Here is a 24,351-nt window from a genome sequence, read left to right as displayed (position 1 = left end):
AGACAATTTACATAATAGAAGAGTTCTTTTTTTTTTTTTTTTTCCTTTCTGTGGAGACACAGAAGAAACCCGTGGGGAACTGCAGATTTTCTTTCTCTTCCACTGGGGGCCCTGGGGAAGCCCCAAACCCGGTAACAGCGGACATGGGCTTCCTGCATCACCGATTACAGACGCCAGCCCACGTCTTCACTGCAGACCGGAGCGGTTTGCAAACGTACAGGAGCGAGAGACCTCAAACCTCAATCCCAGCACCATGAGGACGGCAGCCACACGAGCCTGCTGTAGGTGCCCTTCTCTTACTAGGGATGCTGTTTATAATTTCAATACACAATTGCTCAGAATGGGTGAGCGGTAATTAAAATGTATTCACACACCCCCCAAAATGAGCATTACTTCTGTTGTAATAAAACAATTTTCATTTGGGAAGAGGTGCTTGCATCACAGATAGGGAAGATAATAATCATATCTCAAAACTGAAAAGACAATACATCTCCCCAGGCTGGGTTTTAAAATCAACTCAGGGCTTCGAGGGAAGGTGAGGGGTCCTGCTTTTGAGTTGGGGAGTTCAGTGGCTGGTCCCTATACCCATGGCAGGTGGTGGGGCTGTGACTCTGAAGGGCGTGGGGTAGCAGCCCCAAATCTCTCCTAGCTACATCCAGAGAGTAGGATAGAGACACCTCACGCCTCCCTCTTTGCTGTGCAGGTCCCGGTCAAGGTGGGCACATTACAAGCATCCTGAGGGCAGCCCAGAGCTCTAACCACTGCAGACACCTCTATGGGGCGGAAGGGGCTCTGCGTCCAGGGACGCTGTCCCTGCAGCCTGGGTAGGACCTGCCCTAAGGCTCAGTCCTCTCCCTTCTCTACTGTGTGTCTCTGCTTAAGACAGTCCCGTCCCCGTCACAGCATACCTCAGACCAAAGCTATCACACTGCTCTCAGGTATTAGGGAGGAAGACAGCCTCTTGCATTCCGAGAGCTCAGTTCATTTTCTAAATGACTTTGCAGGCTTTAACGCATCAATCTCGCTAATGCGCTCACAGAGGTGCTAATGCAGCGTGGTGCCACCCTGGATCTCAGAGCAATTAAGTGATTTGCCCTGGCTCACAGGAGGGACGGCGTGTCAGCATCGCCCGGCCTCCCGGGGGCCCCAGTGCTCAGCTCGGGCGCTCAATGGTGCAAGCAAAGCATCTGGCCCTGTGACCTGTGCGACTCTGTAAGCAAGGCGGGCGCCAGCCAGGCTCGATGCGAGGCACACATCCGACACGGTGGAGACACGACAGCCAAACACGGGGTTTCGCCTGCCCCCGACGCCAAAAACAGGGTGGGGGGCACAGGCAGTAAGAGCCAGATGCCATGTGGCTGCTTCTCAAGGCACCCGGGAGGCCCCCCCAGACCCCGTGGATGGGATGGCGCCATCTTTGCAAGCTCACCGCTGCTGGTCCAACGGGACTGCTCCCCGCTGCAGGTCCTGTGGAAGCCCGGGGCTGGAGGAAACAGGCCGGCGGGCTCGTCCAGGGTGCAGGACTGGGCCCAGCCCACGGCAGGGCGGCGGGAGGGAGGACGAGCCCCAGAAACTGCCCTCCTGGTTGGCACAAGAGGTACTAGAAAGGGGAGTGGTCATCAGCACAACCGCGGGGGAGGTGGAGGCGACCAGAGGGGAAGGAAGAGGACGCGGCTGGCTCTCCCCCTCCTCGCCCAGTCACCAGCTCTCGCCTAGATGGAAGGTGTGTGTTACAGGCTCTTCCAAGGGACACATCTAAACTAGCTGCAAATAAACGATTCCCCAGTCACAGAGCAATGCCTACATCCACCGCCCGACACTTAGCAAGTTCCCCTGCCTCATTTCTTTTCTTTTCAGATTTTTGTAAAAAAGACATATTTTTAGAGTAGTTTTAAGTTCATAGTAAAATTGAGCAGAAAGAGCAGAGCCTGCCCGTGTGCACCTCCCGCCCCCATATGCGCAGCCTCCAGCACCAACGCCCCGCGCCGGGGCAGCTGCTGCAACCAGTGACCCGCCTCCCCGTCACCCCCAGTCCACCGTGCACTTCAGGGCTCACTCTCGGGCTCGTACGTTCTACGTATAATGGCACCTATCGGTTTTTATCAAGATTTGGGAAAAATCAGATACATAAATCAGAGAGAGAAACCCAGAGCCAACTCTTAGCATAAATTAAACATTTCCTGTTCCTCTTCCTACATCACTAAGTCAGTGATCTTAGTGTGGAAAGACCCTGAAATGGGGCCTGTTGGAGGAGATTAGAACATCGTCTAGAGAAGCAGGCTGCACATGTCAAACGGCCTAATTCCCAAGGTCTTCCTTAGCCCCGTCCCTGCTATAAGCTGAAAAAACATAAGACTGAGATGGGAAACGCTCTCTGTTAAGTTCTGCTAAAAGCGGGCTCTGAACCAATCTTAGCAGAACTTTGAAAAGCTGGTGACCGTCTCCTCAGCCAACCGAAATCTTCCGTGGCTGATCAGCAAGCCTACTCACCAACGTCCGTCTCCTTGTGGTTCTTGATGTATTCTGCCAGTTCGAAGTTGCCTGCGATGATCGCCACCTGCAAAGCGGAAATCATATTAAATTAAATGTCACCGGCAGAGCAATGATTTTTTTAATATACTTTTACATCACTGAAGGCCTCACATGACAAGGAGCCCAATCACGGCTCTTGCAATGGCCGGCGCACATCTGTTGACTCTCATCTTCTCACTCTGCCAAACGCCACTCTTGCTTGTTGCAAAGCCCCTGGTCATTTTACGATGGTGAGATTATCACCGCGCTAGGGTGAGTGCCTCTATCCAGAAGGCACAGGGAGGAAATTACCCATACAGTGGTGGTGAATTCAGCAAAGCCAGAACTTGCAAACTCCCCGCCCACCGTCGGCTATGTCCTGTATTCCCACAGGGCTCAACCGGTTGAGTCTCACACCACCTGGGAGTCCCACTTTTCTGATTAGATACGAGCCAGTGCCCATAAATAGAGAGAGGGGAAACCTCAAAAAAACATTTAAAACTCTTCATCAAATTTCAGTTCAGTGGGAAAAATTCCTCCCACAGATGTATGCACATCCAGGTGGGAGGCATCAAAACCAACACCTCCAGAAAATTATCCGAACTCAGGTCCTACAGACCTGTTATCTAAAGCCTCACGATCCTTGACATGTGGAAACAGCCAGGCAGGTGAAGCCAGGTGCCCCTGGAGGCCCCAAAGGGAGGCCAGAACCAGAGACCACATGGGCAAGGCTCACGTGCCCCAGAGGCGAAGATCTTGGTCTCAGAGCCAACATGCAGGCACCCAAAAAAGAGCCAGGCATCCTGATGCCAGTCTGGAGGAACACACACACATCTACAACGAGTTGACGTCAAATGAAAATGTGGAATTATCCAATCAGCTGGAGGCCTCATGAGCAAAAACTGAGGTTTCCTGTGGAAGAAGAAACTTGTCCTCCAGACTGCAGCATCAGCTCCTGCCTGGGTTTCCAGTATGCCCCGCAGATTCCAGACTTGCCAGCCCCATAACCATGTGAGCCAGTTCCTTACAATCAATTGCTGACCAATAGACATTTCAGTACCGGGAGTGGGGTGCTGCTGTCCCAGATATCAAACAATGTGGAAACGGCCTTGGACCTGGGTGGTCAACGAGCAGAGGCTGGACGCGTTCTGAGGTGCGTGCTGGAAATGGGAATGTTACAGCGATTCTGGCGAGATCGCAGATGGAAGGAGAAACGCTACTGGAAACTGGAGCAACGGTGATCCTTGGTATAAAGTGGCAAAGAACTTGGCTGAATTGTGTTCTAGCGTTTTGTGGAAGGTAGACCCTTGTGAGCAATAAAATTGGATATTTAGCCAAGGAGATTTCTAAGCAAAGTGTTGAGGGAGCAGCTGGCTCTTCCTGACTGCTTATGGTAAAACACAAAAGCAAAGAGATGAATTGAAGAAAGAATTGTTAAGCCAAAAGGAACCGGAACTTGAAGACTTGGAAATTTCTCAGACTGTCCACATGGGAAAAGATGAGAAAGCCTTCCCCTGCTGCCAAACACGAGCACCGAGGGTGTGGCTGGAGTGTCACCGGATCACAAGCAGGAACACGGCCAGTTCCAACTGACAGAGACAGAGACAGGACAAGATGAAGGACAACTGTCAGACTGCTGGATGTGACAGGAGAAGGTGACGGAGCTACTAGGCTGAGAGTGTGAGCTGGTCTTCAAGAGGGAAAAAATGACCCTGAAGGCAGCTCAGAGATTATCGGTACCACCTTGGTTTCAGTCTTCCTCCCACCCCCACGTTCAACACGGAGTAGGTGGAGACCCATTCCAGAAGTGCACCCCAAATCCCCAGCCTGCCCCCCGTGTCTGGCGCACCCTCCCAGCCCCTCACCCACACTGAACGAGACAGCTCCTCTGTGTACCCAGTGCCTGCACCCGGCCCGTCAGGGAGACCTGGAGGCCTGGGGGGCATCTTGCCCTTGCTCAGTGCCCAAGGTGGGTGTACCCCACACACCCAGGAACAAACTCCTTAAGGAACAAGCAAGCGAGGATTATCAGGACGTCACACCTACAGGAGCCCGACAATGACCTGAGTCTTGTGCCAACGGCCTGTGCTGGATGTACCCAGGGGCCCAGCTGGGCAGAGGTGCCCGAGAAGTTGGGGGGCTGCGTGGGTGCAGCAGGTGGAGCTGTCTACTTGGGTCTCGCAAGGAGTGTGGGGCATAAATGCTGTGTCCCAGCCTCTGAGGAGTGCACAGACCAACACGAGACGTGAGGAGCAGCCCGGTGCTCAGGCAGGGCTCTGGCACAGACGGAGGAGAGGGTGTGAGGCAGGCCAGGGCCAAGTAGACCCCCGTGGGGACCTGGGACCTGGGGAAAATCTGGAGGGACCTGGCTGGCAGGCAGGGGAGGAGGATGGCGGACCATCTGGTTGGTCCCCGCTGAAGCTCTCTGCAGATCGAGATTTGACACCTCCCGTATACATCAGGCAGCCCTTTCCAAGACAAGACGGCTTCCTGGACGATTCCGGATGACACCTCTGTGGGCTCAAGTCACCCACCCACCATGCGCCCACTGACATGCCATTAACTGAGCACCAGGACGTGCCACGCCCCGCAGCACCTGGCTCCGAGTCTGGACCCCCCAAAGCACGTCTCAGTTTGCAGGCGTGAGCTTGCGTGCTGGATCAGGCGACACACGTCTCAGTTTGCAGGCGTGAGCTTGCGTGCTGGATCAGGCGACACACGTCTCAGTTTGCAGGCGTGAGCTTGCGTGCTGGATCAGGCGACGACTACACCTGAGCCCAGGCGTCACGTGGACTTCCCTGCAGTCTGAACGTCTGTGTCCCTCCAAAATTCCCATGTCGAAACCCCAGTGCAAGGGTGCCAGGAGGCAGGACCTTTGGGAGATGATTAGGTCACCAGGGTGGAGTCCTCGTGAATGGGGTCAGTATCCTTATCAAAGAGGCTCCAGAGATCCTTGTCCCTTCTGCGATGTGAGAACTCAGAGGAAAGACGGCCGAATAGGAATCGGACCCTCCCCAGACATCGGATCTGCTGCCGCCTGGTCTTGACTCTCAGTCTCCAGAACCGTGACAGGGGAACGTCTGTGGTTTATAAGCCACTCAGCGTACGGTATTTTGCTGCAGCAGCCTGAGCACTAAGACAACGTCCATCTCGTCCCGCCTGTCACCCGAGCTGACGCTGGGATCAGAGCCGGTGCCCACAGACCTGCGCCTTCTCGCTCAGCTCAGGGGAGTGGAGGCACACATGAACTTTCCACAGCAGTAAGAACACCCGGGAGCTGCATTGTCGCCTTCGGACACTCTTCTCAGTTTCCCTGGCTCTGGAGAGGGTGGTTAGGACCCCGGGGATGCTGCTGCCTTGCCGTGATGCCCACAGTGCGACCTGCTCTGCCCACGCTGAGAGTCAGAGCAAGGGAAGCGGCCGCCTCTCCCCTCCTCCCTCCTGAACAACCTCCTGGGAGCTGCCGCCAGGTGCAGAGGAAACGCTTCCCCCGCCCGGAGCGAAGCATCCTTCTCTTTCCAAAGACAAATGTGCTTCCCAAACGGACAGCTATGCACAGGCAGCTCTGTGGTCCTGACACCTCTTCGCCACATGTAAAGTGGCTCCTTGAAGAGCCAGTAAGGGAAACCCAGGGCTCACTATGTCCCCATGTCTCGTTTCCATCCGGAGATATGGCGTCTTGTTTCAGACCCCTGGGTAGCTCGGGAAGTGACCGATACCCACAGCCCCGGGAGGCTGGGAAGGGTGTCTGAAGTCTGAGCATCCTCCAGCCATGGTGGGGCGGGAGTCTGGGCTCAGTGAGGTCAGAGGTCGATCTCCACCAGACAAACTCCACGGGAGTCTCTGCCCGGCTCTAGGCTAAAGCCAGGGGTCTGGAAAGGCAGTGGACGCCTCTGCATGTTCCGGAAAGAACAGCTCCCTGGGGCTCTGCCAGAATTGCGAGTGGGGACAGGAGCCTTTGCAAACCCATGTGTGTTACCCGAAGGCCCTTGGTTTGCTCCTGGACCTTACACCAACCCGGGGGGGCGGGGCGCTGACTAGACAGAGACCCCCTCAGTGACACAAGCAACCACCCACCCCTCCAGGGACTGCCGACTCAGGGGTGCTGAGGGCTGGGCCCTGAGCCAGAGGAAGCAGCCAGGGCTTGGGAGTCTGCCCTGTGGGTGCTTCTGCCCCGGGTGACACTGTGGGCCTCCTGCAGGGAAAGGGGGCCCCAGCGTTGAATCAAGGCTGCCCCAGGCAAGGCCTCCACTTGCTGGTACCCAGAGGCTGGGGATCAAATGGCCCCCAGGCCCACAGAAAGCCAAGCAGGTCCAGGCCCCTGCACCCTCCCACGGCTGAGGAGTGACGGGCACCCCCAAGCAATGGTCGGCCCTCACTCCGGCAGCACCGTGTGGTGGCCGGAGCCACGGGGACCACAGACAACCGACGTCCCCTCTGTACCTGCATCTCCTCCTCTGTAACCAAGGGTAATAATACACGTGTGATCTTCTACGACTACCGTGAGAATTTAAATAATTAATATTGGTTAATGGCTTAAAACAGCATCATTTGATATCAGCAAATGGAAGGCAGAGAACTGTTTCTAAAGGAGACAGTATCAATGCCTAGGTGAGCCCGTTTCAGAACAAGAAAATTGATCATTATAACTCATCACGTAACGGGGAAAAAAGAGGAAATCTATCTAATTATCTTGATAGTTGAAGGATTGGATCTCAGTTTTGATAAATGTTTTATCAAAACACATCAGATACAACAATACAGCTTCATGATAAAATCTAATAGACCAGGAATCAAAGTGAGCTCAGTCTGCTAGCGCAGCAATTAAACACGTGTCACTGCAAAACACCACCCGAAACTAAGTGACGCGTGATCCTGAGGACCATGCTCTAGGAGCACTCCTGTGACTGCATCTCAGTGGAGGGTCCCAGGGCATGACAGCCTCCACGAGGGTCTGGCTGTCGGCTGGGGCTCAAGTGTTTTCTTCCACGCATCTTCCCACCCTCCAGGGGACCAGACTGGCCTCTCGACACAGTGGCTTCAGGTTCGTGCTCCACACAGACACCTGAAGCTGCAAAGCTGCCTGAGGCTGAGCTCTGGACCTCACGTAACCAGTACCACCTCTGGCAAAACCTACTGGCAAAGCACAGGACCAGACTGCAGGTGTGGGGCAAACAGACTCCACCTGTGGACGGGAGGGGCCGCGCCGTCCATCCTGCTGCAGTTCCAAACTGCATCGCTGCAGCGATGAGCACATTCCGCCAGGATCAGCAGGTGTTTGGTTGACCTTGTCCTTTCGGACTTGGGGTCACGTGAAGGTCCCAAAGGGCACACAGCAATCTGGGACTTGAACCAGGGCTCCAGAGTCTTCAGAACACATGCTGTCCGGTTCAGACTCCTCGACACTGGCAGGCTACCTCCCAGGGATGCTTGTGTCAGCACCAAGGTTACTCCCTAATGACAAGCGGATGCTGAACTACCAGTTGGCGCTGGGAGATCATATTTGAGGAGAAAAACCATCTTCGGCATTTAGAAGTTTCTGACCCCATCAACGGGCCAATTCACACTATGATCCGGCCCATCCACCTGCATTTTAGCGGCTAGGCTTCCAGCAGAGATACTCGAACATCGACCAGGTGAAAACCCGACAGCTCTGTGCCTACCCTCTTAGGTAGAAGAGACCTCTGGGCAGTATTATCCAGTTCTCTGTCCTGTGAAATATTTACGGCAGTCAAGGGGATAAAATACCTCAAAAAACATTCTGCATAAAAGTTTAACAAACACATAAAAGAATGAGAAGTAATTATTTCATGTGGACCAAAAACATCCTCCCTTCCCCAGATGGATTTGCTAATAAAATGTAAATTTCTCCTTTGAAATAGCAACGGCTTTGCTGAAGGACACCATGTGCTCCCAGAAATCTTAATAGAAGGTCCTTCAGTGTTTGCAGAGAAACAGTGTGCAAGGCAGTGGCTCCGGTGGGGGCCTGAGGCTGAAAGCCGGGAACCCACAGGGCAGGGAAGATTTTCTACTTGGCCTGAAGGTCCTCCTGCCTCGTGGGGCAGAACAAGGACGACCACTCCGTAGTGCGAAGCTGAGATTCCTGCGGATTACAGGTGTTCCCAGACTGGCTTCTACCAGGCTGCGAGAATGCGGAGAGTGGTGGAGCCGATGATAACGACGATTGCTCACATTCACCCAGCACGTGCACACAGGCACGCATCTGAGCACGGCGTCAGGCTCAGTCCTCACGGCACCCTGGGGAGTGGAGCTGCTACGACTTTTGTCCTGCAGGTTAGAAAACAGGCTTCGCGAGTTCAAGTAAGTAAGTTGGATTTCTACCTCCCCTAAAGGTAGACCTTGCTCATTCGACTCCAGAGCCTAGTAAGGCAGGTGTTGTATACATGGCCTCCTGTGGCTCTAACCACAGGAAGTTCTCCAGCACCTCGGTTTAATCACACCCTTCCTGCTTAATAAAAGGCAAGAGGGAGATTAATAATGTGATTTGATTCAGAAGCAAAAGCTGAGTACCATTTTCTGCCGGATGGTAACCAAAGAAAGAAATGACAGCTGAGACTATCTCACATCCTGTAGCAGTTTGCTGAGGCCACCGTCACAGAGCACCGCAGGCAGCTCGGCTTAAACAACAGAAATTTATCTCACGGTCCTGCAGGGTGGAAGTCCAAGATCAAGGTGTCTCCGGGTTGGTTCCCTCTGAGGCCTCTCTGCTTGGCTTGCAGACGGCCACCTTCTCCCGGGGTCCTCACGTGGTCGTCCCTCTGTGCATGGCTGTGTCCTGATCTCCTCTTCTTAAAATGACGTCAGCCATATCTGATTAGGGCCCACACTAATGGCCTCATTTTACCTTAATTATCTCTTCAAAGACCCTGTCTCCAAATCCAGTCATAATCTGAGGTGCTGGGGGTTACAGCCTCACTATATGAATTTAGGGGGACCCAACGTAGCCCATAACAACTTGCTTACCCAAGTGTGGGGAATGTCTTTGCCGGCCTAGTGAACACCTACAGTCCCCAGCAGACACCCAGGCTGGAAGCGTGTGGGGCCTACACGACGGCTTGAGAATCTCTCCCCTCCCTCGCTCGGTTCCCAGGTGGCAGGGCGGGAAAGGCACCTGCACATGATGGTCACAGACAGAACCGCAGAAACAGAAATCGCTGCTTCTCCCACCCCCTAGATTTTGTTGTGAAAAATTTCCACACATCCCCCAAAAGGTGGAAGAATAGAGCAATGAAAATCAGCTCCTTCTCAACTGGATCGCCCAGGTGTTCCCGTGCTGCTTGGCATGGCACGGCGTGCACACACGCGTGAGCACGTAAGTTGGGTTTTGCTGCCCACAGCGGCGCTCCCCTCTCTGAACACCTCAGCATCTGTGAATGGAGGGCGTCCCCCTGCACATGGTGTCACCAGAACACCAGCACTCGTCCCCAGACATCCTCCAATACTCACAGGTCCCCAAATACCTCTTTCCCCTAATTTTCTATGTTGTGTTAATCTGGGTAAATGCCCACAGAGTGAAATGCACAGGCACTAAAGGGAGGATTTGATGAACACACATAACCACGTTACCACCAACGCACAGGAACCAGGGGCCACGAATGGCCCGACCTCCCTCACCACGGATTAGTCACATGTTTGCTGCACGTCACATACGATGGAATCACGTGTTACATACTCTTGTGTGTCTGGCTTCTCTGGCTGAACACTGTGTTCCTGAGAGTCGCTCGTGCTGCCGTGGGCATCTGTGGTTTCTCGGTCACTCAGCAGTGACGCGCTGCCCCACCACGGACCTGCCATTCACCTGGACACCTGGGCTGCCTCCCATTTGGGGCCACAAAGAATAAACGGCTTTGAACATTCTCGTACAAGCGCTTTTGTGGCTGTTTTTGCTTTCTCTTGGCCAACCCCCGGCTGTGGACTAGCGGGGTGAGTAGAGTCGTGCATATCAAGCTTTGTAAGAAAATTCCTTCTCTCCCAAGCAGGGTTCTGTTTAGCGCTCCCACCGGCGATGTATGAGAGTTCCAGCTGTTCCTCATCCTGACGTTTGACGTTGTCCATCTTCTTAATTTTGGCTACTCTGGTGTGTGTTTAGTAGATGGTTTTAAGTTTCATCTGCCTCCCTCTCCTTTTTTTGAAAAAAACATCTCATCATTGTTATCACTAAAATAAAATTAATTTCAATTTTCCCAGAAGCTGGAAAAAGCAATGATTCCAAGACTCGGACCGAGAACTGCAGATACCGACCTCGGCGGAGCCGCCAGCAAGCTGGTTCACCTGCAGCATCCCCGGGGCCGAGGGGTGTGAGAACCCCAACAGCCACTGCCGTTTACTCAGAAACGCCACTGCCTACCCCAAATGACAAGAGCGAGAACACAGCTGAAGCGGTCCATGTATGAAGATGGCAGTAATACCAGCGTGTCTTACGCACACAGAAAACATTTCACTTTATTCAGCGACGTGAAGGAAGTTTCACCAATTATATAAGCTAAAACCATGCCTGTCTGGTAACATACAACTACATAAAAAAACGAAATGTGAACTAGCTGTGTGCTCTGTGGGATTTTATCTGGTCAGCTCCCACACAAAACCAAACCGGCAATTCCACTAAAATCACTCAGGTGTCATGTTGGGCAACGACTTCTGGGATATGAACCAAAGTTGTCTTGCCCACAGAAGCAAAGATCACCAGTGGAAACTGCCTTTTTCCTTCCGTTCTGTGGTCTCGCCATATCAGAGTCTCAGGGAACTGGCCTACAGACGTCCAAGCCAAGTTCTCGACGCAGGTATTTTCTTCCTCACTTCTCCAGCGACGAAAAGGGAAAGGAAATAAAAGCTCCTTCCCCTCCCCATCCTCTCGCCACCTCCTGGCGTGTTTATAAAGACATCCGGCCAAGGTCACGCCCTTCAGAAAAGAAAGACTTCAAACTTACAATTAATCCCAGTGCTACAGAAGAAACTTATTATGTAAAGAGACTTGTCTTCCTTCTCTTCCTTCCTTCATCCTAAATGACAGACCCTATTATTAACTTGGACCACTCAGGAAACGTACCAAACACCCAGGAGAGTCTATCTGCTAAAACGGATGGGAGGTATGTGAATTAAATTCAACACGACTAAATAACATAAAATTGCATTTCAATACCTTCAGGAATAAAAAAAAAAAAAAAGTCAAAAGACATTTTACTTTATTAGGAACAGCCTGGGGACAGTGATTTAAGTTCCTTGTGACCAGCAGGTAAAGTTTAAGAGAAAGAAGAAAACAGGAGGAGGAGAAGGGGGGCAGGAAGGGAGGAAAAGTTATGGCAAGGAAGAGGGAGCAGTTTTCCTACATGGGTTGTGAAGATCCTTGTAAATAATTTAAAACCACTAAAAATATAAACCAAAGACTCCAAGTTCCCACTTTGGGATCTGGGGGCTAAAAGAGATGATTCTGAGTTTAGATGCTGGCTCCAAAACGTGCCCCAGACTTCACGCTGAAGCAAACCCTAAAACGGCAGGCCTTCCCAGGAGAGGGAGTCGTGCACGGAGGACGCTGCACCGGGCCCTGCCGGGCCGGCTCCGTACATCTGTGTCTTAACCAGAGCAGTTCTTTCCATTCCCACTCGGAAAGCGCTGCTCAGCCTTCACTAAGCCTAATCGTTCAGGTGATGCTACCACTCGTCGTTACGGAGAGCGGCTGGCCCCAGGGCGTTATCATCAGAGCCGCGACGTGAATGTTTACTGCTCTTAAATTAATCCGCTTTTTGATTTAGCATATTTACACCGGCACAGCACACAGAACGGCGCGGTAGTGAAGGATTTGCCTGGGGCTGCTGGGCTCTTCGAGCAGGTGAACAGGACCCCTTCCAATGACACTGGCTGTGCAGCATCTTTTTCTAGAAGCCCAGAGAAGGCACAACGCGCTCAGCGGCATCCCACAGCCCCCTGACCGACACCGGGCTCGGGGGCTCGCCGAGCCACAGGCACGAGGATCTGACAGTGTGCCACGCCACTGCAGCGCCCATCCTCCCCGACTCTCTTGGTCGCCATTTTAGGCACAATCCACCTGCCACCAGGTGCATGAGCAACTCCCAGGCTTCCCGGCAGCCTGGTGTTCCCCCTAGGCAGGGGCTGGAGGAAGGTCACCCCCTACACCGCACCTGCTGTGAGGGAGCACCCATGGAAACACAGGGGAGAGCTGCAAACTCCAAGCCAACACAGAAGGGCACTTTGAAAATATAACTATCTCATAAGCAAACACGAGAGGCTGAAAATACACATGAAAAGGAAGGAAATTCAGTTGTTAAAAGTCTTTAACTGTGAACATCAGGAATCCTCTGGGTTACAGGGGCCACCATGTTTGAAACACCCTCATTCACCACGCACCACATCTCGTCTCCTGATTCCTTAATCTCGGTAACGCACTTTATGGGTTAAGCCAATGGTTCTGTATTGGCTGGCAATGACCTTTTGCAATGATTTCTGGGTATTGCTTACTCATGTGACAAGGTCATCCTTGGGTCCTGATGTTACTGACCACAACCACTGATGTCTTCTTTTAAACACAGAACTTGGTCCCTTGGAGACACTTCACTGTCACCGGGAATCTCATCTCCAGTGTGCTGGGCTGCTGTTCCCAAATCCACCAGCACATGTTAGCAGACTGTACACCCCCCTCGCCCGAATCCCCTAGCAACTACATCCTGGCACCTCACATTTTAATTCTTTCGGTTATGATTCATGGTGCCATCTGTGGACAGATAATGAGAGACAATAATCCAAGAATAGCTACCGGGCGTTTGTTCAGCGGGTTTCAGCACCGGCGTTTCCCAGTTACGGAAGGGACGTGCCACACCAGGCGGTGCCTCTCCCCCCCACCCATGGCCCAAATGCGACCCAGCAAAGTGGACTAGCAGGTCTCTGCTCAGCCCGCCTGGTGACATCTGCCCCCAGCTGTCCTCAGACTCCCAAGGACAACTAGAGCGTGGCCACCGAGTCCCATAGAGGGTTAAAGGCAACTAACGTAGGAAGAGAAAAGAGGGGGTGCACCCCACACCAGGGCCGCCCCTCCCCTGCCTGCTGGGGCGGGGGGGTGGGGGGGCTATGAGAAAGGGTACCCCCTAGGGGCCTGCTTGCACCTGGGGAGCAGAAAGGTGCTTTGTTCAGTTGTGAGATCAAGGCCATGCTTTAAAGACTTCTGGGCTACTTGACTAATGACACTCAAGGAAACATCACTTTTCCTGTTTTATAAACTCTGACATGTGTCCTTGTGGCCACTCTTATTCCAGAGTGCACCCCTGGCTATCCTGGGACACAGACGTGTGTTTCCATATGCCACCCCCGCTCACGGCGACACTCGCCACCGGCCAGCATCACCTTTCTCTGTCTCCGGGAGCGGCACACGCCCAGAGCGGTCCACGTGTCTCCTGCAGGAAAGGGTTAGAGAGGCTTGAGCGGTGACCGACACCTCCTCAGGGCTTTGCCCACAGCCCTGTACACCGAGGCTGCGCCTTCCTGTGAGTCCTGGGGGATAAAGGACCTTCCCGCCACCCCGGCCCTTTGCGGGAGGCAGAGTTGAGACAACCCGGGCCCCACATAACGTTTCGTGCTGGGTCGAACACTCAGGGGAGCTGTCCTCGGGCAAGGTCAGGGGACCTGGGGACAGCCCGGAAGAGGCAGGGTGGGAGCCAGCACAGAGCGGCCCCTTGTGCCCACCTGCTGACCCGTCCCACGGCCACAGAGTGGACAGAGGCATGAAGTGCTCTCGGCGTGTCCCCAACGCGAAGCTGGTAGAGAACAGAAGCGCCAAGTCCTAGCACCAACCGCTGACGCGCACACCAGCCGCCACCCCGCCACCCCGCCATCCTTTCGTGCGGTTGCACAGCAGACTTCGGAAATTATTTCCAGAATTCTAATGGAGCGTGATTCACTGGAAAGAGGACGATCATATAATTATCCACCTGCGTCACTCAAACAGCAAGAAGTACCCCTGCCCGCCCTACGGCTAGCACAGCACGCAGCCCCTGCCTGCTGTCTGAAGGGAGATTTGTGAACCGCTGATGCGACTCCAGGGTCTCTCTCTGCAAGCTCGCAGGTGTGAGTGCCCAGGTGTGAGCAGCCTGGGGAAGGGTGAGCCGGGACCACACGGACCCCAAGGAGGCACAGAGCCCCACGGGGCACCAGTGCCGCAGCACACTCTCCTCCCTCGGTAAGCGGACTCGCTGCTTCTCGGCGTCTGCCGTACCTGGAGCCCGAGGCCAGGTGTGTACGAATGGGAGTCCGGGGGAGGCTCGAGACACCAGGCCATTACCTTGGGGCACGATGCTTAATTTTTATTAGGAAACAAAAAATGGAAAAGTGAGGCCAGAAGAGGGAAAGTGACCAGGACAAGCCACCGTGCACAGAGCAGTGAGCCGCTTCGAGAGGAGAGGACAAGTCAGCTCTGGCCCCGAGGACGGCTGAATATCCCAGCCTGCTCCAAACAAGACACCGGTAAGGTCACCCCCGGGTGTCAAAGGCCGCCAGGTGAACATCTCAAGCCAGCCTACATTTTTAATTATTTTATTGTGAGAACTCAACCCAGGAAAGAAAAGCAGCTGCTATAAAACAGGCCACCCACAGACTCCCCTAACAGGGCTCCTGCATCAGCTACAGGGACGTAAGTCAGACGGTCCCTAACGAATAGTCACAGCTTTCCCCTCTCTATTGAGAGAAGCCGAGCGGTGCCAACCTTATTGGTACAATTGCGTCCTAGGATCACAAGGTCACCAACCACCCACGCTTAGTCTCATCTTCAATGCTGGGTACAGCCCAGGTGGCTCTGCCAACCCAAGAGTCACTGGGGAAAAATGTGCCAAAGTGTATGAGGAAATCTTTTCATTGATTTTCTTAAATTGACAAATAAAAATGGTATATACTGATGCTGTACAACATGGTGTTTTGAAATATGTATACACTGTGGGATGGCTAAATTGAGCTAATTAACATATGCATCACCTCGCATACTTATTTTGTGTAGTGAGAACACTTAAAATCTACTGTCTCTTGGGAGGCCAAGGCGGGCGGATCATTTAAGTTCAGGAGTTCGAGACCAGCCTAAGCAAGAGTGAGACCCCCGTCTCTACTAAAAAAATAGAAAGTAAGTAGCCGGACAACTAAACATATACAGAAAAAATTAGCCGGGCACGGTGGCCCATGCCTGTAGTCCCAGCTACTCGGGAGGCTGAGGCAGGAGGATTGCTTGAGCCCAGGAGTTTGAGGTTGCTGTGAGCTATGACGATGCCACGGCACTCTAGCCGGGGCAACAGAGTGAGACTCTGTCTCAAAAAAAAAAAAAAAAAAAAATCTGTCTCAGTGATTTTCAAGTGCACAATACATTGTTATAAACTGTAGTCACCATGCAGAGCAGAACTCTGGAACTTACCCCTCCTGTCGCACTGAAATTTTGTATCCTTTGACCACATCTCCCCACCCCCAGCCCCTCGCAGCCACTGTTCTACTCTCTGCTTCTGTCAGTTCAACTTTTTAAGATTCCACAGACACATGAGATCACGTGGTGTTCGTGCCTGACTTACTCCGTTTAACACCATGTCCTCCAGGTTCATTAAACAAGAGCAACCCACCAAAGCTTGGCAACTGGCAGTTTCCAGAGCTGCAGAGACTACGACATAAGGCTTCGAGTCCCAGATTCCAGTTTTCTCACTGTGTGGTTTTGGTCCTGTTACTGAACATCTCTGGGCCTCAGTTTCCTCATCTGTAAACAGAGGTAATCACAGACCCTACCCCCTAGGTATTTTGTCAATTAACATGAGATAAAGCGGGTAGCATAATTAGTACTGCCTCCTGACATACAAGCACTTAATAAAAGGGTAGCTACTACAAAAATAATAATTAGTTTTCAAAAGCACTCTTTATAAACGATAGAAGATATATTTTAAAAATTATTATCCATGGCAAAAAAAGAAAATAGAATAGAAAGGAGAGAGAGAAGGCTGGACTTCTTTGTGTATAAAATGGTTTACAAATGTGACTTTAGAATAATGCAAACATGTTATATAATTACAAAACCAAATTAAAAATTAAAATAGCAATCATTAAAAATCAAAAATGAAATTAAACAAGTGAACCTAAATGCATATATAGCCACTGGCATAAACAAATAGAGAGAAATTATTCCAAATGACTTTCAAACGCAGTGATTTAGTTGCACATTCCTAACGGGGTCTACTCCAATGACAAAACATAACTGCAAACAAAAACCTGAAACCATTTCAGCATCATATTGCTGTGGAAATATCAGCATTATTATTTGGAGAATTTTGTGTGTGCGCAGTAGAATAATAAACCAAGATTAGAGTGATGTTGCGCATTAAAAGCTGAGGGTTTTAGCATGGTTGAAAGACACAGACATTAAGATCAAGAAGGAAAAATAAAAACATCCTGAGTTGCAGCAGGCGATTTTGATACGACTTACGATGTAAAATATCTTTAAAATAAGCCCCCCTTGTACTTACACGTGGCCCCTCAACACCAGTTTCCACAAAACGAAACCAGACTTCTCTGGAAAAATGGCTGATTCCATGTTTGGAACAAGAAATTTACTAGAGAAGCATGAAATGTCTTGTCACACCAGAAAATCAGCAAGTCATCAGTGACCATGAGGTCATGTCAAAAGGGCTCAGGAAACCATCTGAATGAGCCTCCACTGGGCACAGACAAAGTAGCTTGAGGCAGACAAAAGCTCCCACTGGAAAGAGAATAAGCAAACCAAACCAGGCCTGTCTTCGAGGCATCAGGGAGCTACCAAAGCCACAAAGGAGGTGCCAAGGTTCTGGGAGGGGACAGCTGTCAAGGGGGAGCTGGCGTTCTAGAGCTGCTTCTCAGAGTCCTGGGATGGCACCAGGGAAAGGGCTGAGAACTGGTCCTCAGGCCTTGGGACAATCCCTCCTGCTAGGTGCAGAGAAACCGCCGGAGTGTCTGGTAGTCAAGAAGGCTCCTGAGGTGGAAACTGCAGATCTGAAGGGCTGGAGGTCTGCGTGAGGGAGAGGAGTGGAAAGGAGGCTTCTCCTTCAAGACATTTGCTGGATTCTGAAACTTGTAGGGGCAGAAGGCAGCAAAAGCTAAGCATGAGAATGGAGAGCAGGATCTTCCAGGAAAAGGGACCCTGGTAAGCACACCAGGCTCTCATTCTAGCAGGAAAGGAGAACTGGAGACAGAATGAGTCCTCTCAAATCTACAACCCGGCCTTGACTCACTCAGCTCAGTCTCTGACCACATTGAGTGACAAGCCCCTACTCTATCTATCTAGCAGAAGAAAAGGTAATCTTCTTGGAGAGAAAGTAACATTATCTAGAGTCTCCATAATTTTTTTTAATTTTTATTTATTTATTTATTTATTTTGAGACAGAGTCTCATTCTGCCCAGGTTAGAGTGCCGTGGCATCAGCCTAGCTTACAGCAACCTCAAACTTCTGGGCTTAAGCAATCCTCCTGCCTCAGCCTCCCGAGTATCTGGGACTACAGGCATGCGCCACCATGCCCAGCTAATTTTTTCTATATATATTTTTAGTTGGCCAGATAATTTCTTCCTATTTGCTCAGGCTGGTCTCAAACTCCTGACCTCGAGCGATCCTCCCACCTCAGCCTCCCAGAGTGCTAGGATTACAGGTGTGAGCCGCTGCGCCCGGCTGAGTCTCCATAATTTTTAAAACATTTGCAATGCCTGATAGTCTACCAACAGCACCTAGTCATTCCCAGAGACAGCACCATGTGTCAGAAAACAAAGAGAAAAATAAGTCAATAGAAACAGACTAATGGATGATCCAGATATTAGAGTCAGAAGCCAAGAAATGTAAAACAATTAAAATATTCAAGACAGTAAAGGAAAAACTGGGGGAAATAGCTGAAAAGATGGAAAATTTCACCAAAAAATTGGAATGCAGAAAAAAAGAATCAACTGTAAACATCATACTTTAAAATCCAGTATCTACAATTAAAGACCTAAAACATGGGTTTAAGATCCAATCACATATAGAAGATGGATAAAGAAATTGGAAAATGGGTCAATAAAGAGTATACTATCTGGGCCGGGTGCCGTGGTTCATGCCTATAATCCTAGTACTCTGGGAGCCCGAGGAGGGAGGATCGCTCAAGGTCAGGAGCTCGAGACCAGCCTGAGCAAGAGTAAGACCCCATCTCTACTAAAAAATAGAAAGAAATTATATGGACAACTAAAAATATATAGAGAAAATTAGCTGGGCATGGTGGCGCATGCCTGTAGTCCCAGCTACTCGGGAGGCTGAGACAGGAGGATCCCTTGAGCTCAGGAGTTTGAAGTTGCTGTGAGCTAGGCTGACACCACGGCACTCATTCTAGCCCGGGCAACAGAGTGAGACTCTGTCTCAAAAAAAAAAAAAAAAAAAAAAGAGTACACAATCTGAAGAACAGAGAGAAAAAGGAATGGAAAATACAGACAGTACACAAAAGACACGGGAAAGGCTCTGACATATGTGTGATTGGAATCCTGGAAGGTGAGAAGATGAAAAATAGAGAAGAACCATTTACATTAAGCCTGCACTTGCCCTGGGCCCACTCAAAGAAACAGTATACGTAAGATAAAAAGAAAAAAAGAAAAAAAAAATACATTAAGCCTAAACAGATAAAACACATAAACCCATGGACCCAAAACCTCTATGAATTGCCAGCAAGACAAACACAGGAAAAAGCGCATCTAGGCACACAAACACTGAAAACCAAGGACAAAGAGAAAATTTCTAACGCAGCCACAGCAAATGCCATCACCTACAATTCCACTGACGGGAGTCGTTCAAAAGACACTAGGGAAGTGAGATGACAAGGGAAAAAGATAACTACCAATCTAGAATCTATACCTAACAAAAATATTCTTCTAATAATAAAGCTAAATAAAGGCATTTTCAGAAAAATCAAACCAGAGAATCTATCACCGGCATGAATGCTAACAAGGACTTCTTCTAACAAAAGAAAATTGATCCCATAAAAAATAAGGAAATTTGGGAAGGAATAAAAAGCAAATGGAAAATAAACGTGCAAGCAATATAGGGCACTGAAATGTAGTGGTGAGTTTCTAAACGTGTCACCAAAGCTGGGAGATGCAGGGGGAAAAGCTGACCTGGTGATATAAAAATAAACAAAACACAACAGTATTTTCTATGCTTTACAAAATGATAAGCAAAGCTACAAGAAGGGAGATAAATTTGAATGAGCCCCACACATCTGTAACCTATGATTGGTAAGAGTTACGTAAGCTGTTATACTATTACAAACGTACAACAAAGAGACCCAAACTTTAACCCCAAACAGGCAAAATCCAACTGGCGATTTCCATGCCAGGGGGTCATGGATGGTAAAAACCACCAAGCGTCAGGAGGAAGAAAAGAGTCTGCAGCCGTGTGTCCAGGAGGGGGTGATGAGAGCTGAGTAGCCCCCCGTCTTTCTGCACAGAGACCACTCCATCCCCAGCTCGAGCCTGCATCCCTGAGCTCTGGTATCATCGCCTTAGCCCGACCAGCTTGATTAGGCAGCAGCTCTTCCCGGCCAGCTGCTGGCATCCAGCCTACAAGGACGCAGACCCACCAGTCACTGTCCAGGGACCGTTCACCGAGTGCCCTCATGAGACACAGCAGTGAGCCTTGTGCCTGCCCCACTGAGGCAGGAGACAGGACAGCTGACTAACTACCCGGACACCAACATTGTCACAGGGAAGGGAAAGCCAAGTCCTGGGTGCCGCCTTGAAACGCTTGCTTTTCAAATGCGCTAGACTCAGTATCCCTCCCACCACACTCCCCCCAAGCCCTGTGCTGTTACCAGAGTCCCCAAGAACTCTGCTGATGGTGTAGACCCTGATTGGTCAGACCTATTGGAGGGAGAGGTGCCCAAGAACCGCTTTCTCTGTGGACAGGAGCAAAGTCCACGGTCTGGGGGAGGTGCTGCACCCCGGTCTCACCTGTGTCATGCTCCCCCAGGAGACAGGGCCAGGCCCAGGTGTGTGAGCCTCACACCTGGCGGCTCTTTCCACGGCCCCGTGAGATGGTGGGGTTGAAGGGGGGCCTAAGCCCTTACCTTATACTTTCTTTACTAAAGCGTCTTCCACTCTATCGAGGCTTCCGTGGGGCAGCCAAACCCGAAAGTCACATCTCAGCAGACGTGGAGACAGGCGGCCTGTGATTCTAAGACACCACCTTCTTTCTCACTTGAGACTCTAGCCCGAGTACGCTGGGTATCACTTCTCTTTCCTGTTCTATTTTCCTTCCCAGTTTGAGGCTTTGAGTGCCGTCGCCACACGGGAAGGCTGCAGCTCCCTTGCACACGGCACCCGTTACGACTGATGCTGAGGTCCAGCTTACGTCCTCCCCAAAACTCAGTGCTCTGAGGACAGGCAACGTCTCCTACCGTTTCTGTTACTGGGCGCTGCCCACTCCTACAAGTTCAACTGCAGCCTCCCTCCCCGCCACCCTTTCGGCTCACAGGAGGCCGGATTTACACTCCTTTGCTCACTAGAGATCGTCACGCTAAGCTTTCCTCATCAACCGGTCAGGAAACACGCGAAGCCAATGTGCTATCCATGACCGTGCGCAGCACCGAGGGGACAGCCTGGGGGGTTTCACAGGGGGCCGCTTCACAGCCACGTGAATCAGCAGCCCTCAGCCGTCTCTGAAAGCTGGAGCAGTTCCCGTGTGTTTAAGAAAGCGACGGTTAAATATATGCCTCATTTCATCAGCCACTTTATGGAATAAATATTTCAATGATACCCCGCTATGCTGACTCTGAGCTAAGAAAAACATGCATTTTTATTAAACACCAAAGCCAAGGAAGCCCCATTAATTCTTGCAGATGAGGTGCCTGATAGCGGTAGCTGTTCAGTAAAGAAATGACATGTCCACGGAACGTGTCCTTTAGTCCCTCCTCACGCCTGCTGCCCCAGCCCGCGCTTCTGCAATCAACACCAAGCCGACATGCACCTGCACAAAAGCCAGATACCTGAGACCTGGTAGAGAAAACGTGTGAGGCAAATCATCCCACCTCAGCTTCACATGTTTGTCAGGGCTTAATATAAAAGCAAACCCACCAAGCACGACTGGCTTCTGGCCTATCCTAGCGGGAAGAAAAGCCAATTCACACAAGGTGAGCCTACTGGATGTTACGTGAACATGAACTTGAGGGCTTCCCCCTGCTTGCTTTGCAAGGCACGCACCGCTCCAGCTCGTACTGCCCAGGCACGCACACATAGGTGGCTCTCGTTTTCCACGGGGTTACCTTCTGCAAAGCTGCCACGAAACCCGGGTCAGTGTCGCTCCTAGAAGGAACGTGGGGTTAGGCTCCCGAGTGCCTCTGGTCACAGCGTTTAACCAACCTATCAATGCATAACCTGCCTTTATGTATGTTTCTACGAATCGTCAACGCATGAACATCGCACTCAGACCCAACACGCCTCATGCCCGGATGAAGCTTCTCTAACACCTTCTCCGTAGGGCACGTCACAGCCTCCGTGCGCTTAGGAACACTAGATGGCATTTCAGCATTGCACCGGGGGCCATTTTACACAGCAAAGTCACCAACAAAATGCATGAAAATTACAGAACCATGGCACTCAGTAGATTGCGAAAGGACACCTGTTTATAATACAAGAGCTGAAACAAGAAGGCAGAACGTCACCCCCTTCAAACTCAGCAGGAAATCTGCAAGGTGGATGCCTCAAATTTTCCACCACTCTGTGCGTAACTGCAAATGACCTCAAAAGTGTGAGTTTTTATTTCGGTGTTACAAATAAATCTCAGTGAGGTAGGCAGATTCACAAATGCAGAATCTGCGGATAATGAAGATAGATTATACAGAGGTGCTCAGAGTCCCCTGGTCTGACCCACTCTGGCCAAGGGAGGCCTCTGACCCTTACTTTCCACCATTAATCACTGGCCTCTTGTCCATCTCCTGGTCGGTAGCCCCCACACACTCACTGCTTAAAACAGCAGGGCCAGGACCAGTGATCAGCATCTCTGTTGTGTGACACGGTAGGAAAAGAACACCAGGCAGGCACATGTCATATGCTTGTTAAGGCATCTCAATATGTTTGCTTTTTAAAAAAAAAAAAAATAATAAGGGCCTACAACAGCAAGAAATAGACTCAAAAGAAACACATGGAGACAAAAGATTCTTTGTATCTATTCTATAAACAATAATACCTCCTATCGTGTTCAGATAAATAAGAATCTCTGAATGCGGAGTCTGAATTCCATTTAAATATTCATGAAGATTCTGAACTCTACCTCCAGAAAAGATCTCACAGTTAACACTCCGTGTCTGCCACCCTCCTGCTATGCGCCCAGCTTCATTTCACTACCTGGAACGACGGACTCAAAGAGCCGTCAGAGGTGGGGGGAGCGACCTTGTTCTGTGTGACCAACGATGGGTGACAAGGGAGGGAGTGGGTGAGTGGATGCAAGGAAGCGACCAGAGACAGCAGGCCACCTGGAGGGGTAATGAGGTCCCCATCTCCACAGGCAGTCAAGTAGAGGAGGAAGAGATCTTAAGGAGACGGTAGTTCCCATTAAGGCACAGGCAGGGCCCAGGTGCTCTTCCAGCCTGCGATGGTTCGTTTATGTGTGTCAACTTGGCTGAGCCCCAGGGTGTCCAGACTAAACCATTATTTCTGGGTGTATCTGTGGGGTGTTCCGGGATGAGAGCAGTATTGAAGCGGTGGGCTCTGTACAGCCAACGGCCTCACCCCAGCCCTGGAGGGCCCGAATCGCATAAAAGGCAGAGGAAGGGGACTCTTCCCGGCGGCTGCCTGCCTGAGCTGGAACATGGGTCTTTTTCCGGGTTTGTGCTGGGATTTACATCACTGGCTGTCCTGGGTCCCCCGCTTGCAGATGGCAGATTGTGGGACTTTGCAGCCTTCGTAATCACGCGAGCCAATTCCGTATGATAAATCTCTCTGTGCGCACACACACGTATCCTGTTGGTTCTGTTTCTCTAGAGAACCCTAATACGAGGCCTCTCCGCACAACCTGCAAGCCCTGGCACTCAGACAGACGAGGCACTGTGACCCACACCTGCTCCCACCTACAGAGATGGCCCAGGAACCCCAGTGCTGTCCCTTCCACTGCCGTGTCCCCAAAGCGTCTGGAAGGAAAGGCTGTCTGCCTGGAGGGCCAGTGGAAGCCAGAGGTCTGAGAGAGCTGGTCAACCCACCACGAAGCCTCATCCGGGGCACAGATCGAGGGCTGCAGGGACGGTCCTGAGGTGCGTCCGCTGACGGGCAGGCAGAGTGCAGTTGCCAGGGCAACCCCGCCCCAGAGAGGGCCCTCTGGGGCATGGCAGGCAAGCATCTGCTGCTTGCATTTATCTGAACACGAGCCGGTCACGGGGCTCTGGAATGGAGGGGAGGCCTGTGGCGTTGGGTAAGGGCATTTGTTTCAAAGCTGATCCCCGGGGCGGGGAGAAAAGACTGGGTGGGAGCCTGGGGTGCTCTCCCTGAATGGAGAACCGGCCCCCTCCAACAGGATCCACAGGGCAGAATTGGGACCAACGGAGGAAAAAATTGCAAGAGTGGCAAGACATGAGCACTGGCACAGGTGGGTAGTGCTGGCAGGTAAGGCTGGCCTATGACCCTGACCCTGACCATGCACCTGGACAGGTAGTGGGTCCACCTGCAACCTCTGTGCCAAGCCCGGGCTGGAGAAGGGAGCCAGAAAGACGCACAAACTGAAGATTGGCATGGGGTGACCTGAAAGTGAGTCCTGGTCTTTCCTGGGAGGGCGGGGCTGGCAGAAGCGGGGAGCGGGCCAATGTTCCCGCAGAACACAGATGT

At 51.4% G+C, this 24,351-nt stretch overlaps 1 protein-coding gene across 1 annotated transcript in view; it reads right to left on the bottom strand.

Annotated features, from left to right (window-relative positions):
• SHANK2 (SH3 and multiple ankyrin repeat domains 2) overlaps nt 1–24,351 on the bottom strand; it is a 518,956-nt gene that overhangs the window by 346,539 nt on the left and 148,066 nt on the right. Inside the window, exon 11 of the mRNA XM_069471699.1 lies at nt 2,491–2,557. Coding sequence (XP_069327800.1) covers nt 2,491–2,557 — 67 coding nt within the window. The remainder of the gene's footprint in view (nt 1–2,490; nt 2,558–24,351) is intronic.

Source organism: Eulemur rufifrons, chromosome 6 (assembly GCF_041146395.1).
Source record: "Eulemur rufifrons isolate Redbay chromosome 6, OSU_ERuf_1, whole genome shotgun sequence".
Classification (NCBI taxonomy): Eukaryota; Metazoa; Chordata; class Mammalia; order Primates; family Lemuridae; genus Eulemur; species Eulemur rufifrons.
Note: the sequence above shows the minus strand (reverse complement) of the source record. Positions and strands in the feature narration are given on the sequence as shown.